The 16,721-nt window shown below is 41.7% G+C and overlaps 1 protein-coding gene and 1 long non-coding RNA gene across 3 annotated transcripts in view; one reads left to right on the top strand and one right to left on the bottom strand.

Moving 5' to 3' along the window:
• SLC16A4 (solute carrier family 16 member 4) overlaps positions 1-15,182 on the bottom strand; it is a 26,884-nt gene extending 11,702 nt beyond the window's left edge. Inside the window, exons 1-7 of one of the 2 annotated variants that reach the window (XM_003933431.4) lie at positions 15,096-15,182; positions 8,597-8,729; positions 7,106-7,249; positions 6,462-6,623; positions 4,038-4,547; positions 2,734-2,945; positions 1,220-1,313 (exon numbers count right to left, since the gene is read on the bottom strand). In XM_003933431.4, coding sequence (XP_003933480.2) covers positions 1,220-1,313; positions 2,734-2,945; positions 4,038-4,547; positions 6,462-6,623; positions 7,106-7,249; positions 8,597-8,729; positions 15,096-15,182 — 1,342 coding nt within the window. Of the gene's footprint in view, positions 1-1,219; positions 1,314-2,733; positions 2,946-4,037; positions 4,548-6,461; positions 6,624-7,105; positions 7,250-8,596; positions 8,730-9,521; positions 9,601-15,095 lie in introns of those variants that run through there. The other variant, XM_010344010.3, reaches the window with a different exon arrangement.
• Positions 1-16,721, top strand: part of LOC141580322 (uncharacterized) — a 21,141-nt gene extending 4,420 nt beyond the window's left edge. The window contains exons 2-3 of the long non-coding RNA XR_012512537.1: positions 780-15,698; positions 16,563-16,721. This is a non-coding gene — a long non-coding RNA (uncharacterized LOC141580322). The remainder of the gene's footprint in view (positions 1-779; positions 15,699-16,562) is intronic.

The raw sequence follows: 16,721 nt of genomic DNA, 5'->3' as shown, positions 1-16,721 counted from the left end.
GGCGGAAGAATCGCTTGAACCCAGGAGGTGGAGGTTGCAATGAGCCGAGATTGCACCACTGTGCTCCAGCCTGGCAACAGAGCAAGACTCCATCTCAAAAAAAAAAGAAAAAAGAAGTAGAAACTAACATCATTATGAAACTTAATTTTAAAAAAATGATAGTGGGATAAGATCAAGTCCCTTCTGTCTTATTTCAGGAATGAAAGAAGCAAAAGTAAGTTTTAGGCTAAGTTTCTTTTTGTGGATGATTAGGAATGTCAGTAATTTGTGCATTCAAATATGTTGAGAACTTGTGGTGTGTGAGAAACTAAAGTTTAGGTCTGTTCCCTAGAAATATTTCTGTGAGAGTAGTTAAGTTTGTAATAGTATTAGATTAAATGCTCAGCAAGTACAAAAAGTCCAGGTAGGTAAAACATGAATGTAAAACTACAATTTGAATCTTAAAGTTAACTTACATATCAGAACTCCCCAAATGTTTACTGTATTTGTATATACTAATTTCCAGTGGCCGCCAATATCCTCTCCATAGAGATTCTGGCCTCCCATTCTTGGTACCTACAATTTGAAGGGCCTTTCAAAGAGAGAGCCTCTTTGTTATCTCTCTTCGAAAGAGAAAGTTATGTCTTTTTGAAAAGAACAGATAACAGGCAATCCTGGATATCCATATGGCACATCAGAAGAAAAGTGTCAGGCCTCTACCTTTCAAGCTCTATAAAAGTGACTCATGTTTAGATACAAGATGCTAGTGGTTCTTTTTTTTTTCTTTCTTTCCTTTACAGAGACAAGGTCTCACTCTGTTGCCCAGGCTGATCTCAAACCCTTCAGCTCAAGTGATCCTCCCACCTTGGCCTCCCAGAGTACTAGGATTATAGGTGTAAGCAATTGCGCCCAGCTTTTTTTTTTTTTTTTTAATGAAAACATGAGTCTTTTGAGACTCAAAACTCTGGATTATCTCCTCTAGACAAGTAGACATACATCCAACATCTGCCCTACAAATCCCAAGATAATATAAGAATCTGCTTAAGGCACTCTTAAGAGAATACAAGAATCTGAGCCTTCAGATTTACCTTCATTGGTGATGGAGTGAGTAGATACAGGAAAAGCAGAACTAATCTGTTTCTTTTAACCTGATACTGTCATTACATGTTACCATTAATCCGAGATCAGTGGTTCCGTTTATTGCTACTGAAATTTGTTCAGAATGTGGTTAAGGTGTTACCTGCTATAGGTGGTCCAGAAAGGACAGCCATCCCAGCAAAGAAAGCAGCAAATCCCAAAAACCTGTGTACTGTAGAATTCCAACACAGATCAACCTGTAGGAATTAGAATTCAGTGTTAGCCATATTAAGGGTGAAATTCTACAGAGATCTATGCCTAAAAGGGACAGATACTATTTATGTCATCAAGCTATGAACAGTGTGACTTCTGGGGTAAGTTAGATGGCCTTTTGCCCCCAATATTGTGAAATTGCTGAGGGCTAATAGCGAACAGTAACTGCTAGGCAGGCAGTGTTTTCAGTTTATTGGTAAGAACACGAGTTTTTATTTTCATTTTAATTTTTTAGGTGGTTCATGGGTACTTTTTCTTCCCCAAACCTTGCTGCTTTTCTCTATTAGGAAATGGTACTTACAATACGAATTGATAGTGATACTCTTTTTTTTTTTTTTGAGACAGTGTCTCACTCTGGCACCCAGAGTAGAACGCAGTGGTGTGATCTTGGCTCACTGCAACCTCTGCCTCCCAGGCTCAAGCAATCCTCTCACCTCATCCTTCCAAGCAGCTGGGACCACCGGTGTGTGCCACCACACCTGGCTAATTTTTTTATTTTTTGTAGAGACAGGGTTTCACCATGTTGCCCAGGCTGGTGTCCAACTCCTGAGCTCAAGCAATTCTGCCTCTGCTTCCCAAAGTGCTGGGATAGTCCCTCTCGGTGCTGGGTGTGAGCCACTGTGCCCAGCCAGATTGTGATATTCTTGAATTCCTTAAGGTCTAAGTATCAACCATTGGTTTGTAAGTAATCAGATATCACAAGGAATTAATTTCAACTTTAGGAAGCTTGATTTTTGCCTACACTTTGTATAATATCCTATAGCACTTACGCTAATATTGATAGAACAGAATTTTCCTAGGAAATCTGTTCCAGCGTGTTGAGGAACTGGTTCTAAGGAGAACCTATGAGGATTCCAAGGGATTCCCAGAACACAGAAGCATTTGTGTAAGTATTTTGGTTCCATCTGGGTCCAGGACTTTGAGTGAGTTTGAGGTAAAAATGAAGAGGAAGTATGAAACAATGGCCCTGTGAAAGTACACAGGACCAAGGCAGTCACTTCAAGAGAGAAGCCACACTGGTCAGGAAATTCCTTTTCTTCTTGAAGTGTTCTCAGGGATCTCTTTAAGATTATGTCTTAAAAGGAGCCAAACAAGTCTCTGGAGTTGAAGGAGTAAAGTAAACACAAGTCTAATCTAGGAGACTGATAAGTAAAAAGGAATCCTGTTGATCCCTTTTTTTGGTTTAATTTTATTCCTGTCCCATGCGAATAGTCCTACCATCCCTCCCCCTCACACACAAGGTAAGATGAGTAACTGGACAGGAAATAACTGCAGAGTTGCTAAGGTCTTTGATATGTTTTTTTAAGTTATGAAATTAATACAAAATATGTATGTTGGGGAGGTTGTTACTGATATTTGCTTTTACTAAATGGTTTAATAATGTTGATGAGTATGTCTACTCACCAGTACAGGCAGTATCAATGCCAGGTAACCACCAGCAAAGATGGCAAAGCAGATGGTGTAGGTCATGAGTAGTGGAAATGTGGTGGCTAAAGGAGCAAGCAGGTTAGTGATGCCGCAGAGAATGAGGTAAGACTTGTGGTAATGATACTTCTTAATCCAGTTTTGATCAGCAACCCATCCAGAAATAATCTGACTGACCGCCTCAAGGATACCTGGAATGATATTGAAATCCTTTTATTTTCCTGGCTCCTTTAAAAAATACGAATTCTTAAGGCATCATTTCCCAAGTAATATGACCTCATCCCGAAGCCAGGATATGTGGGGGGAAAATGATTTCATTGTGTACCAGTAAGCTCTGTTACTTACTTAATCTATTCCAGACACATTTAATATAAAAGCAAAAAAGGCTCCTCTAGAGTTGTGTAGAAGACCCACGTAGTTGGCGTTTTTTTTTTTTTTTTTTTTTTTTTTTTTTCTGATTTGAATTTGGAAAACTTACACCACTACACTGGGAATCCCTGGTTACAGAAGACCCTGGGCACAGAAGGCCATGCAGTCCCTTTGTCCAAGAGGTCCTGCAAGTGAGAAAATGAAGTTTCTAAAAGACAAATAGACCTTCAGGTCAGTGTCTTGAGGAAGTCATGTAGAAAGTTGGAGTATAAAAAGCAGATGTCGGGACTCATAATAGCATATGAAGTTTTAGGAATTGAGTTCTCCCAAGTTTATGCTTGATTTGAAAATAGGAAGTCTGGAAATGGGGAGATCATATTTGGACAACTGCACCTGGCTAAAACCCTATCTTCTAGATCAAGCATTCTGTCTCCAAACATTTTTATGAATAGTCAACTAAAATAGTTTTTAATTTACATGTTGATTTATTTTAGATATCAGACAATCCATAAGTGACTAGCCTTAAAAGTCGTTTTTATCTATTTTACTATGCATTCAAGAGAAAAATCCTTAGCTGCAAATAATAAAACATTATTGAATGCTTACTACAGGCTATCCATTATTCTAAACTCTACATGCATTGCTTTTTTAAGCAATCTTGACAATCTTATGAGGGTAGATACTATTACCCCTATATTACAGATGAGGAAATGAAGGCACAGAGAAGAAAAGTAACTTGCTGAAGGTCCTACAGTTAAGAAATTCAGAGCAGGAGTTTGAACCAGGGAAGTCTTTCTCCAGAGCAACTTCCTTTTAACAGCAATAATACAATATTACATTGTTAAAATGCAATAAACCTGTAGAATTAAGTTGATCTTTCCTTTTGGGTGAGAGGCTGATGTGGGCTTTCTTACCCGCTACAGAAACAAGGTAAGAGGCATCCATGATGTCAATCCCCAGTGTTTTGGCTCTGGCTACCAGGTGAAAGGTAGGGATGAAATATGCTAACTGACTGAGGAGAAAAGACCAAGTAAATATGTAGAAGAAAGGATTTCTAAAGAGAGAAATATCAAGGAGTTTTTGTTGGCAGGTCCACCAAGTAGCCTTCTTATCACTTTCTTCATTACTTTTTAGTAACAGTCTGTTCCCGTTAGGCCCATTGCAGAACTCTTCATTTTGATTTTGTGAGACTATTAAACATTCACTAGGTAGTCCAGCCTTCTGCATAGTACTGTCCTTGATGGTAGACTCTTGTGTCTTGTCACAGTATGTTTCTGTTCCACATACGTCTGGACCATGTGCAGAAAGACTGCTGCCTTTATCTTCAATAGCAGAATTGTTCTCACTTTTGATACAGACGGGTCTTAAGAGCATACTAGAAGGCACCACATTCAATGTGATAGCTCCAAGTAATATAAGGGCACCTAAAAAAAGAGGGGGAGATTGGGCAATTAAAAAAAAAAAAAGCCATTCAGGTCACAATACTGCTTTGTGTTCCTAGGCTCAGAAGAGGCCCCGCTGGCATAGTCCATTAATTCTTGAAAACATTGCTTTGTCTCTGATTTGATGTATTAGGCATATACGCTGCTGTATCAGTGTAGTGCTTTGGAGATAGAAAAAAAGAAATCTGTACCAATAGATGGGATAAAAGAGGTGGTGGTGGTGGTTTGTGTAAGTAGAGGGGCAAGTTTTTGGAGTGAGAGGAGGACATTTCAAATGCTAAAAAATTAAATAGAAAATTTAAATATCCTGAAGTGAGAGTACAGATTTAGGTACAGAAAATATAGAATAAGATGATAGAAATCATTTGGAAACAGGCTTAGAAGAGGGTACAGCTGGCCAGGTGCAATGGCTCATGCCTGTAGTCCTAGCACTTTGGGAGGCTGAGGCAGGCAGATTACTTAAGCCCAGGAGTTTAAGACCAGCCCTGGGAAATGTGGTAAAAACCCATTTCTACCAAAAAATACAAAATAATTAGCCAGGTGCACCTGTAGTCCCAGTAACTTGGGAGGCTGAGGTGGGAGGATTGTTTGAGCCTGGGAGGTGGAGGTTGCAGTGAGCCAAGATTGAGGAACAGCACTCCAGCCTAGGTGACAGAATGAGAGCCTGTCTCAAAAGAAAGATCTAAAACATATCATGAGATGAAAGGAGGTGGGGGTAGCCTTTCATCTCATGATATGTTTTAGATCTTCCTTAAAAGATGACAGATGTTAATCTTGCCTTTGAAGCGGAATAGTTGCTTGCATTCAGCATGTTCTGATCAGAGCTATGACTTGTGTGCTGCTTCTGAAGATAGAATGGGCTATAGGCTCTGCTATCCTATCATGGGATTTTTCAGCTGGTTCCATTCACTATGAGATTACTGAATAATTTTTTTATTTGTTTGTCTGTTTTGAGACGGAGTCTTGCCGTGTCACCCAGGCTGGAGTGCAGTGGTGTGATCTCAGCTCACTGCAACCTCTGCCTCCCAGGTTCAAGTCAATCTCCTGCCTCAGCCTCCTGGGTAGCTGGGATTACAGGCGCTGGCCACCATGCTAATTTTTGTATTTTTAGTAGAGTCGGGGTTTCATCATGTTGTTCAGGCTGGTCTCCCAACTCCTGACCTCAAGTGATCCGCCTGCCTTGGCCTCCCAAAGTGCTGGGATTACAGGTGTGAGCCACCGTGCTGGCCCCTGAATGGCTTTTTGTTTAGGAAAGATTCAACAAAACTGCCATGTAGATAACAATAGGCATATGAATATACACATGTACATATATTTTTTCCTGTAGTTTAAGATTTTAATCCAAATGTCTTAGAAAACTGTGATATGAGTAATTTTTAATTCATTTGTGAAAATTTATAGTTATTGACATTATATAAAATATTACTAAGGAACATACTCTTTTTACCAAAGCATTTGTTTCTTTTTCATCTATTTTAGTGAGTCCGATGGAAGAGGCGTTTTTTAAATGCAGATTTCTGTCTTAAAGGGAAAATGTGAAAAGTGAGTGTTTTGGTGGGGAGAGGGGAAGCCTTGTTTCCCCTGAAGTATCATTGTCACTACAAGCTGTTTCCAGCTGCACAGAATGCTCTCCATCTCCTCAGACATTGTGCCCTATGGTGAATTTGGAGTTGCTTGTGTGAGCTGGCAAAGCCTGCAAGTATTTCAAGATCTCTTCTGCTTATATATTCTCCAGGAAAAAGAAGCATGTTTACTTTAGAAATTAGGCTTATTTCCTCTCTGTCAATACCTTGTGAAATCAATTGCTCTAAAAGTCTTAACTTCCAGCTCTCAAAGGGAGAAAGCTGAACATTAAATCTTGCACAGTTGATAGCAAAGACACTTAGAATGACTTACCTGTCCAGTCATACAGATCTATCAGGAATTTTGTAAAGGGTGCCAACAGAAATGTCAGACCCATCCCAGAACGGGCAATAGCTGTAGAAAGAGCCAATCGTTTTTTGAAGTATTTGGTAATTACCACAGAAGCTACTTGGTATAAGAAAGCAGAACCCAAACCTAAAAGAAAAACATAATAGTTTAGAATTACTCTCACATTAAGTGGCCTGGTACCAGAAAAGATAGTCTGAATCCAAGGTAATACCACTAGGCCTTTTGGACCCACGAACAGTAGAAGGGAAGGGTCTGTGGGTGTATATATATGTATATATACACATGCATATATATACACACACACACACACATATTTTGAGACAGGATTTCATTTTGTCACCCAGACTGGAGTGTAGTGGTGTAATCTCGGCTCACTACAGCCTTGACTTCTGGGCTCAAGCATTCCTCCCAAATAGCTGTAACTACAGGCACGTCCACCACTGGCCTGGCTAATTTTAGTACAGACAGGGTTTCACCATGTTGCCAAGGCTGGTCTTGAACTTCTAGACTCAAGTGGTCCACCCGCTTTGGCCTCCCAAAGTGCTAGGATTACAAGTGTGAGCCACCACACCCAGCCTTCTATGGTTACATATTTGCAATTGACTCACCAGGTAGAAGTCCCATAGTCACACAAAGGAAAGGAATACTTGTGGCCCAGCTGCTGACCAGGTATCCACCAGTAACAAGGAAAGCCCCAAGAATGGAGGTAGTTTTCTCTCCAAGTATGTCACAAATAATAGCAACCAGGGGACCTTAAGAGAAGAAACACAGGCAATTACCATGTAAATATGATCTGGCATGTCTTATCCTCTGATGCGCGACTTAAACAAATGACAAGGAAAGCAAGAGGACTGTATACTTTGATGTATTGTGTATACTTCAAAAAAGGTTTTCATACTGGGTTTCTTAATATCACTAGTCCCACACTATTTTGGTTTTTGGAAGGGGAGTTTAAAAGAAAATATTGATTGTAAATAAGGTTTGGAGAAGTGTTTTGAAATGCATTATAGAACCTCCACAAAAAGATTGCGTCTGGTGGTCAGTGGCTAGAATAAGGTTGAATCACTTAACTGCCCCTCCACCTTGTTACCGCTCCAAATAAAGGAAGAGAAAATGGTTTGATAATTTGTTTTGGGGCACTGTGGCTCATGCCTGTAATCCCAGCACTTTGGGAGACCAAGGCAGGTGGATCAGCTGAGATCAGGGGTTCGAGACCAGCCTGCCCAACATGGTGAAACCCCATCTCTACTAAAAATATAAAAGTTAGCCAGGCATGGTGGCAGGTGCCTGTAATCCCCACTAGGTAGGCTGAGGAAGAAGAATTGCTTGAATCTGGGAGGTGGAAGTTGCAGTGAGCCGAGATTATGCCACTGCACTCCAGCTGGGCAACAGAGTAAGAATCTGTTTCGGAAAAAAAAAAAAAATTTTTTTTTTTTTGAGTATACTTAGATAACTAGAACTTCATGGCCTAACTTCCAGGTTGAGGGCCTTACTCATTGAACCTTTATTTTTATTTTATTTTATTTGACTTTTTTGAGACGGAGTTTCACCCTTGTTACCCAGGCGGGAGTGCAGTGGCATGATCTCTGCTCACTGCAACCTCCGGCTCCTGAGTTCAAGCAATTTTCCTTCCTCAGCCTCCTGAGTAGCTGGGACTACAGGCATGCACCACCATGCCCGGCTAATTTTTGTATTTTTAGTAGAGATGGGGTTTCACCATGTTTACCAGGATGGTCTCGATCTCTTGACCTCATGATCCACCCACCTCGGCCTCCCAAAGTGCTGAGATTACAAGCGTGAGCCACCACGCCCAGCCTCACTGAACCTTTATTAAGGCATCACCAGACTCGAAAGGCAATGCATGAAATTCTGAGTCATGGCATTTAATAATTCTTCAGCTTGCTTTGTTTGAATGCTGATTCTCCCAACTTTGTTGCTAAGTCAAGTGGAAGCTAAATATTGCAGTTCCTTACTTTCTCAGCATTACATATCAGTAAATGAACCTGAATTTTAGCAACACTTCAGTCTTGAATAGGAATCTTGGAATTGCCCTTTGTGGTTCTTCTTGTTGGACAGCAAGCTTATTGCTAGCCTTATACCTGCAGAAAAACGAAGAGATGACATGATGGATCCAATCCAACCAGTTTGTTCTGAGGTGGCTTCAAACTCCTCTTGAAAGATCACAAAGAAAATTGCAAAAGTCTTGGTCATCCCCATCACAAACACATTCACCTAAATCAAAGCAGACCAGAGTCCAACTCAGGTGGTAAGTGAGCCATTATAGATGCAGTTACAGCTACTAGACGGTCTGATTCCCTCAGCTCACTATCAGTTTGCTTTATTGGTTGATCCTCATTATACATCCCATATTTTATAGAGGAAGTCACTCCTTTTAAAGTAGCTGAGCATTTTAAATGGAAACATCTCATCTAATCCTCAGTTCACAGTTTTGGAATAGGCATGCCAATGCTGTATACCAAATAATTTATCCCAAATAAATCACCTGATAGGTTCAGCTTGCCTGCTGCCTAGATAGAGCTGATTTATCAAGATAGGAGTTGCAGTAGAGAAAGAGTTATTCACACAGCCCACTGTGCAGGAGACTGGAATTTATTATGTCAATCGGTTTCTCCATGCTTTTGGGGATCAGAGTTTTTAAGGATAGTTTGGTGAGGGTGGGGGGCAATGAGTTGGGAGTGCTGATTGGTTGGGTCAGAAATGAAATTCTATAAAAGCTGCCCTCTTGCCTCGAGTCACTTTCTGGGTGGGGAGGCCCCCATGACCAGATGAGCCAGTTTATTAATCTTGGTGGTGCCAGCTGATCCTTCAAGTGCGGGGTCTGCAAATTATCTCAAGCACCCATCTTAGGTTTTACAATAGTGATGTTATCCCCGGGAGCAATTTGGGGAGAGTCAGTCTTGTAGCCTCCAGCTGTATGGCTCCTAAACCATAATTTCTAATCCTATGGCTAATTTGTTAATGATTGCATTCGCTCTCAAAGCCCAGGAGCCATTGTGTACTCACTGTCTGCAGGGGCTTCGGGGGGCTTCCCTCTTTTTCTCCTTGTTTCAATAGCATTGGCTTTTCAAGGCCACTTCTGCTTTCAACCTGGCCGTGTATTGCTTATGAACCACAAAACCAGCTGGGCATGGTGGCTCCTGCCTGTAATCCTAGTCCTTTGGGACGCCAAGGTGGGTGGATCACTTGAGCCTAGGAGTGCAAGACCAGCCTGGGCAACATGGCAAAACCTGTCTTTATAAATAGTACAAAAAATTAGCTGGGCATAGTGGTATAACGCCTGTAGTCCCAGCCACCTGGAAGGGTGAGGTGGAGGATTGCCTGAACCTGGGAGGTCGAGTATAGTGAGCTGTGATCATGCTGCTGTACTCCAGCCTGGGTGACAGCGAGACCTTGTCTCAAAATTAGTAATAATAATAAAAGAACCTCGAAGCCTTAGGTTCCCTATCATTAATTCCACTTTCTCTGCTCATCTGTTACGGTTCTGTACTCATCTAGCTTAATACCTGCTCCCTGGACAATCATTCATTCCCAAGGTTTTAATTACCACCCAGGGCATAGTAGTATATGGCATAGGTGGTATAGCTGAATAGCGTTCTGCAATCAGTCTGCCTTAACTTGCAGCCAGGCTGTGCTTCCTACTGGGGCATGACTGGGCAAACTGCTTTGCATTTCACATGTGTTAAGCTTCCTCTTTTATGATGTGGGGAGAATGAAAATATTACCTAGCTCATAAGACTGTGAAGATTAATTGAGAAAATTCTGATAAAGTACTTAATATTGGCCGGGTGCGGTGGCTCAAGCCTGTAATCCCAGCACTTTGGGAGGCTGAGGCGGGTGAATCACGAGGTCAAGAGATCGAGACCATCCTGGTCAACATGGTGAAACCCCGTCTCTACTAAAGATACAAAAAATTAGCTGGGCATGATGGCACTGGCCTGTAATCCCAGCTACTCGGGAGGCTGAGGCAGGAGAATTGCCTGAACCCAGGAGGCGGAGGTTGCGGTGAGCCGAGATCGCGCCATTGCACTCCAGCCTGAGTAACAAGAGCGAAACTCCGTCTCAAAAAAAAAAAAAAAAAAAAAAAAAAAAAAAAAAAAAAGAAGTACTTAATATTTGGCACTTAATGCATGAACAGTGATCTATGGTTTCCATTCTACTTTCCTGAGAGCTTCAGACTCCTAATTGTCTATCATATCTTTATAACGTCTGGTCAACTTGCCCAAACATAAGGTCACATTTCCCTTATGCCTGCTCTTTTCACTTTTTTCTGTTGGTATCATCCACCCATTCACCTGAGAGAGATGTGCTTCCTCTTAGACGCCTCCCTCTCTCAGCCCCTGCTTTTTAATAATCGTCAAGACTTGCCCCTTTTCATCCACATCACTGTTGGCGATGCTCAGAAATTGCAAAAGTGCAAGTGGTGAGGAAGAAGTCTCTTAATGTATTTGTTCCATTCTGATTTAATAAAAGGAACAAAACTTATTTAGAATGTACAATGCTATAAACACCAGGACTATATATTCAAAGACATTTTATCAGGCCCCCATTTAGGCAATTTATAACCATAATTTTCCTCTAAGGCATTTCTTTCAGGCTGGAGGTTAGGCTAGAAACTAGACACAGATTTCAAATTACCTAGACTTTCTTCTCTCAGTTCAAAATAATGTGGTTGTGTCCTCTCATGAGCAAGGAACACTAAAATGTGTCATTCTGTAAAATAATCTTCCTTTTGTTCTGTGAACATGAGTTCTGTGCTGCTGTCTAGAAGATGTTGACCTCTATATTCTTAGCTACCTAAATTTAGCTAGCTACTGGTCCCCCAGTTCAGAACTCTTCCTCTCTGGTCTGTCCTTGGTGTCTGGGTGTAGCAGCAGTGAATGGTTAGGACTTGTCTGGAATAACTGGGTCTGTGTCCACTGTTATCAAGAAGACCAAGGGCAGAGCCTTTGCACCTGCCGTGCTTCCCATCCCTTAACTTGAAGTCTTCCATTTTTGTTTCTGTTTTGACTCAAAGATATTAAAAAATCTCTCCCAAGGTCTAGGTTTTTCCTTAGTTAATTTAGCAGACTACATCTGCATTATCCTCCATAATCTCATGTCTTAGACGAAGCTTGGTGGATTTCAATTCTGTCGCCAGAGTCCACATTATGCATTGTAAATAGCTCACTCCAAAATAAAGCAAAAACCGTAGAACTTCTCCAGTCCCCTCATTTTCTGTTTCTGTGTAAGAGCAGTTGATTGGGTTGAACCTGTCAGGAACACCTTAAGCAGGCTTTCCCCACACCCCACCTCCAATAAGAGCTTCCTTACTAGATTATTTTAATTATCGTCTTGGGAAAGGAGTTGGATCAGCCTCAGTGGCTTATTTTGAATATAGGTGCCAGGCTTTATCCAAGTGAGTTTTATCTGATAACAACTTACCCTGAGTTCCTTTCTAGTATCACCCTAGCTCCTCCTGACCTTCACAGACAAGCTTCTGTAAAAAAAATAGTCTAGTAGATATCTCTACTTTCTGTCATTCCACTACTCCACTGAAAACTAAATAAACTACACTACCTTCAGCCCCCACTGCTCCACGTACCAGCTCTTATCAAGGTTACCAGGACTTCTTTGTTGATAAAACAGTAGACTCTTATTATTTCTATGCTATTTGACCTCTCAGTAGCATCTGCTCATCACATTTTTCTGAAATGCAAATCTGTCGCATCCCTGCTTAATTTTTCTCATTAGCTTCTCATAGCCTCAAGACAAAGGCCATTCTCATCTCTTCAATTTCATGTCCTATTCCTTTCATCTTTATTTGTTTATTCGTAAATGTATGCAGCTATCAATTGATCCATCTATCCACCCACCAACAGTATTTACTGAGTGCCTACTGTGGTCCAGGCTGTATGCTGGTGTTGGGCTTACAGTAACGAGCATACACTCATGAGCAATGCAGACATGGACGCTGCTGCCCTCACGGAACATTCAGTCTAGTAAGAGACTGTATACAGAAAACAGTCATACATATATAAAGTGTGATGAGTTGGTTAGAATGAATCTCTCTCTCTCTCTCTCTCTCTCTCTCTCTCTCTCTCTTTTTAGTAGGAAGCTTCCAAAGAACATTGTTATTTTCATTTACCAGGAGCTCATCTGTTATAGAAAAGAACACATAACTCATACAGAAACAAAAGCACAGTCATTCAAATATCTGCATCACAACTGTGGGGGATTCGCCCCTGAATTTATTGTTAACATTTTGAGGATCCAGTGCATTTTTCGTGCTTAGTAAGCAGTATATCACACCCTAAAAGTGGGACAGTGTTTATAAATCTGGTTATTAGATGGTTTTTCTTACCAGCAACTAAATTGGTCAAAAACCATTCTATTCTCAGAGGATGATGCAGAAAAAGTCAAGGTGGTTACCAGAGAGAAAGGCAAGAGAATTAGAGATTCTCACCAACAGTGCTCATTTTGCAAAGCCTATGATGTGGGGAGGTGGCCCAGCCACAGGAAGGACTTAGGGCATCCTTTCGTTTCCTTATTAGTAACATTTCTGGGGAAAAATGGGATTCCACGTTCTTTAGTACTGAAGCTAATGTTTAGCAAGTACTACTGTTAGGTGTGCAGAGTTTTGTATTACATAAATCCCGGCTGGGGACCACTGCCCCTACATGCTGCTTCTCTATCACTAGGGAGGAGGCCTGATATTTTCTCACCATCTATTTGTAGAGTTCTTAGTTATCTGCATGTGAACTATAGGATTATTAGAAGGCACCAGGACCTGTGCTATACTTCCCTGTGAGCTGCTTACCGTAGGGCCCAGTAGGAGAGAAGTGTCAGCAAGCAAAGGATGTTTTTGTGAGTGCATTCCAAAGTTAATAGAACTCTGGAAACAAGAATTGTGCAGCTGGCGCCACTCTCTGGAGAGCTGTGTGGGGGCATAGCTGGGGTGGGATTCACCGACATTCTAGAATGGTCGTGCTGATGATGCAGATCACCACTATCACACCTCAACCCCTGGGAGGATGGGGGAAAGAAGTTAATTTAAAAACTGGAATTACTAGTCTAGTTGCTTATGGGTGAAGGAGAAAAATCAGCCTCCCCTTTCAAAATCCATGTCCTCCTCCCTTTCCAAACACATTAGAAATACAGGTAGTATTAAAAAGAAAAAAAAAAGAAAGAAAAAGAAATACAGATAGGGTAAACTATAGTTAATGGGGATGGATTGGGAAGTAGACAGCAGGCCAAACAGAGGAGAGGTCCCCACCCTTTCTCGGTGGAAGGGGCCATGTCAGCAGTGTTAAATCTGTTAGACATAGTGAACTCCAAGCTTCTCTTCAAAGAATCAGTATTTCAGTATTTTCAGTTTTTTGTCTTCCATTTTAAAGTTTAACTTCCTTGTAATTTCAGTAAACAGTTATACCAGTTCTAATCAGTAGTCACATCTGTTCCTCTGGTCCCCTGCTCCATCCTGACTCATCCTAGTCACCTGCCCCGGTCACCTGCTCTGGTCACCTTTGACCTAGCTCACCCTTGGTTACCTGCTCTGACCTGCCCATAACCAACCTGCCCGTAACCATCCTCCCTGCCAAACTACCCACCCCGCCACTCGGCTTGTATCCCTGCTCTCTTTAAAATAGCCAATTGGGATTAGTCTAGATTATGCGGTCTAACCCTAGCCAATAGGGGAATGACACAGCATTGGGGTGACCTCCATCAGGAATAAGTACCCCTTTCCCTCCCTTGTCCAGGTGTGTGCTCACCATTGTTCCATCTGTGAGCCACACCCTTCTATAGTAGTAAATTGCCTTGCTGAGAAAATTTATATTCAAGTGCTACTTCTTTTGTGGCACCAAAATTTTTACATATATCTATGCTGGGCTGAACTGGGGAGACCATTCCCAAAGCACTTTTTCGCACTTCCCAGTGCTACTTTTATCATGGTTAAAAGTATGGTTATCCCCAAATCCTAATTGTCCTGCAGCCAGTACAGAGCTGATGATTGTGACTAAGCATTCTCAGGTTTAGGAGGTGGTAAACAGGAAGAACAGAGGACTAGATTCAGGAATACTTCTGTTTGTTTGTTTTGAGAGAGTCTCTCACAGTTGCCTAGGCTGCAGTGTAGTGACAGGATCTTGGCTCACTTCAGTCTCCACCTCCTGAGTTCAAATGATTCTCCTGTCTCAGCCTCTGGGTAGCTGGGGCTGCAGATACATGCCACTGTGCTTGGCTAATTTTTGTATTTTTGTAGAGACAGGATTTCACCATGTTAGTCAGCTGGCCTCGGACTCCTGACCTCAAGCGATCCACCCACCTAGGCCTCCCAGAGTGCTGGGATTATAGGCATGAGCCACTGTGCCCAGCCTAGGAACATTTCTGCTTTCACTCTAGGGGCATTTTCAGCTTTCTCCTGGGTTCGGCATGGGCCTCTGACTTTAGCAGTTTGGGGCAGCTCCTGGCCTTGCTCCTGCCCCCTCCCCAACTCAAATGCCAAAGATTTCCTCAGTGATCTTATTTGTAGGCAGCTCTGAGGCCTTCCCCAGAAATCCTGCTTTCAGGCAGTAGGAAAGGGGGGAAAAAGCAAATTCTTACCAGGAAAAAATGAAACACAATCATCCATCCCCATCCTCCATCCAGGGTTTTAGTGTAAGGTCGGGCCTTTCCCTCCCTCTTCAGCATGATGCCTCTTCTATTTTAAATGCGGAAGATCCTTGTGATAAATCCAAGACAATTGATCCAGTGGACAAGAAACTAAACTTGTAAACTTTTTATCTGAAAGGGAACGTGTATACGTTGTTGGTGGGAATGTAAATTAGTTCAGCCACTGTGCAAAGTAGCTTGGGGATTTCTGAAAAACTAAAAATGAAACTACCATTTGACCCAGTAATCCCATTCCTAGGTATATACCCAAAGAAGATAAATTGTTCTACAAAACATACACATTCACTTTTATGTTCACTACAGCACTATTCACAATAGCAAAGCCATGGAATCAACCTAGGTGCCCATCAGCAGTGGATTGGATAAAGCAAATGTGATACATAGACACCATGGAATACTATACAGCCATAAAAAAGAACAAAATCATGTCCTTTGCAGCAATATGGATGCAGCTGGAGACATTATCATGAGGAAATTGATGCAGAAATAACAAATCGTGCATATTCTTCCTTATAAGTGGGAGCTAAACATTGGGTATGTATGGATGTAAAGAAGGGAACCATAGATGCTGGGGACTACTAGATGAGACAGGAAGGGAGGAGGGTTGAAAACTACCCATTGGGTGCTATGCTTACTACCTGGGTGATGGGTTCAATTACACTCCAAATCTCAGCAACACATAATCTATCCTTGTAATAAACCTACACATTGAATCTAAAGTAGAAGTTGGAATGTAAAACAAAACACAAAACCTTTTTCCCTATGGTATAAAACCACTTGTAATTTTTTTAAAACCCCTCAGTTACAGATGAAGTCTGCCTGATGCAACTAAGGAGTCGGTTAACTAGAAAGCCTGACCTGAGGGTTGGGTGGCCACTCCTAGAACTGGATTCAATGTCTGTCACCCAGGTCTGCAAGCCAGTTTCTTGGAGAGCTGTGCATCACTCTGCTGGTCCTCTGGGTGAACGATGGACTTCAGAGAAATAGAAAGGGAGGGGGAGCCTTGAGTTTAGGAATTGTCCTTAGAAAACACTTGGCTAAATGCAAATATTTTTGGAGCTAAACAGACATGACAACAAAATGCGATACCCATTCATTGAATACATCCTAGATCAGAAAAAAAGTTGTAAAAGACAGAGGGGACAGTGGGGGAACTTGAATATGGACTGTACAATAGAGAATACTGTACCAAGGTTAACCTCTTGGATATGATGGTGATCTTTTGGTTCCACAAGAGAATATTCTTAGGAGATACATGCTAAAGTACTCAGGAGTGACATGATGATGCTACCTTCTCACAATCGGTTCAGTAAAATAAACATGTATATATAGTGATAGCAAAAAGAAAATGTAAATGTTCTGATGAAGGGGGTACAGTACTCATTATTTCCCTGTCAGGTCGAAGGCTGACTGTTTCTTACTGGAAAGGAGAGTCAGCTGGCAGCGTGTGTGGAATGGCCCTCTGGTGAGCAGACTGGGTGGGGAGACTTGCCAGTCATTGAAGACATCGTAGAAAACCAACCCAGCACACAGTCCCATTCCCGTCTTACCTTTGAT

This window comes from Saimiri boliviensis, chromosome 11 (assembly GCF_048565385.1).
Source record: "Saimiri boliviensis isolate mSaiBol1 chromosome 11, mSaiBol1.pri, whole genome shotgun sequence".
Taxonomy (NCBI): domain Eukaryota; kingdom Metazoa; phylum Chordata; class Mammalia; order Primates; family Cebidae; genus Saimiri; species Saimiri boliviensis.
Note: the sequence above shows the minus strand (reverse complement) of the source record. Positions and strands in the feature narration are given on the sequence as shown.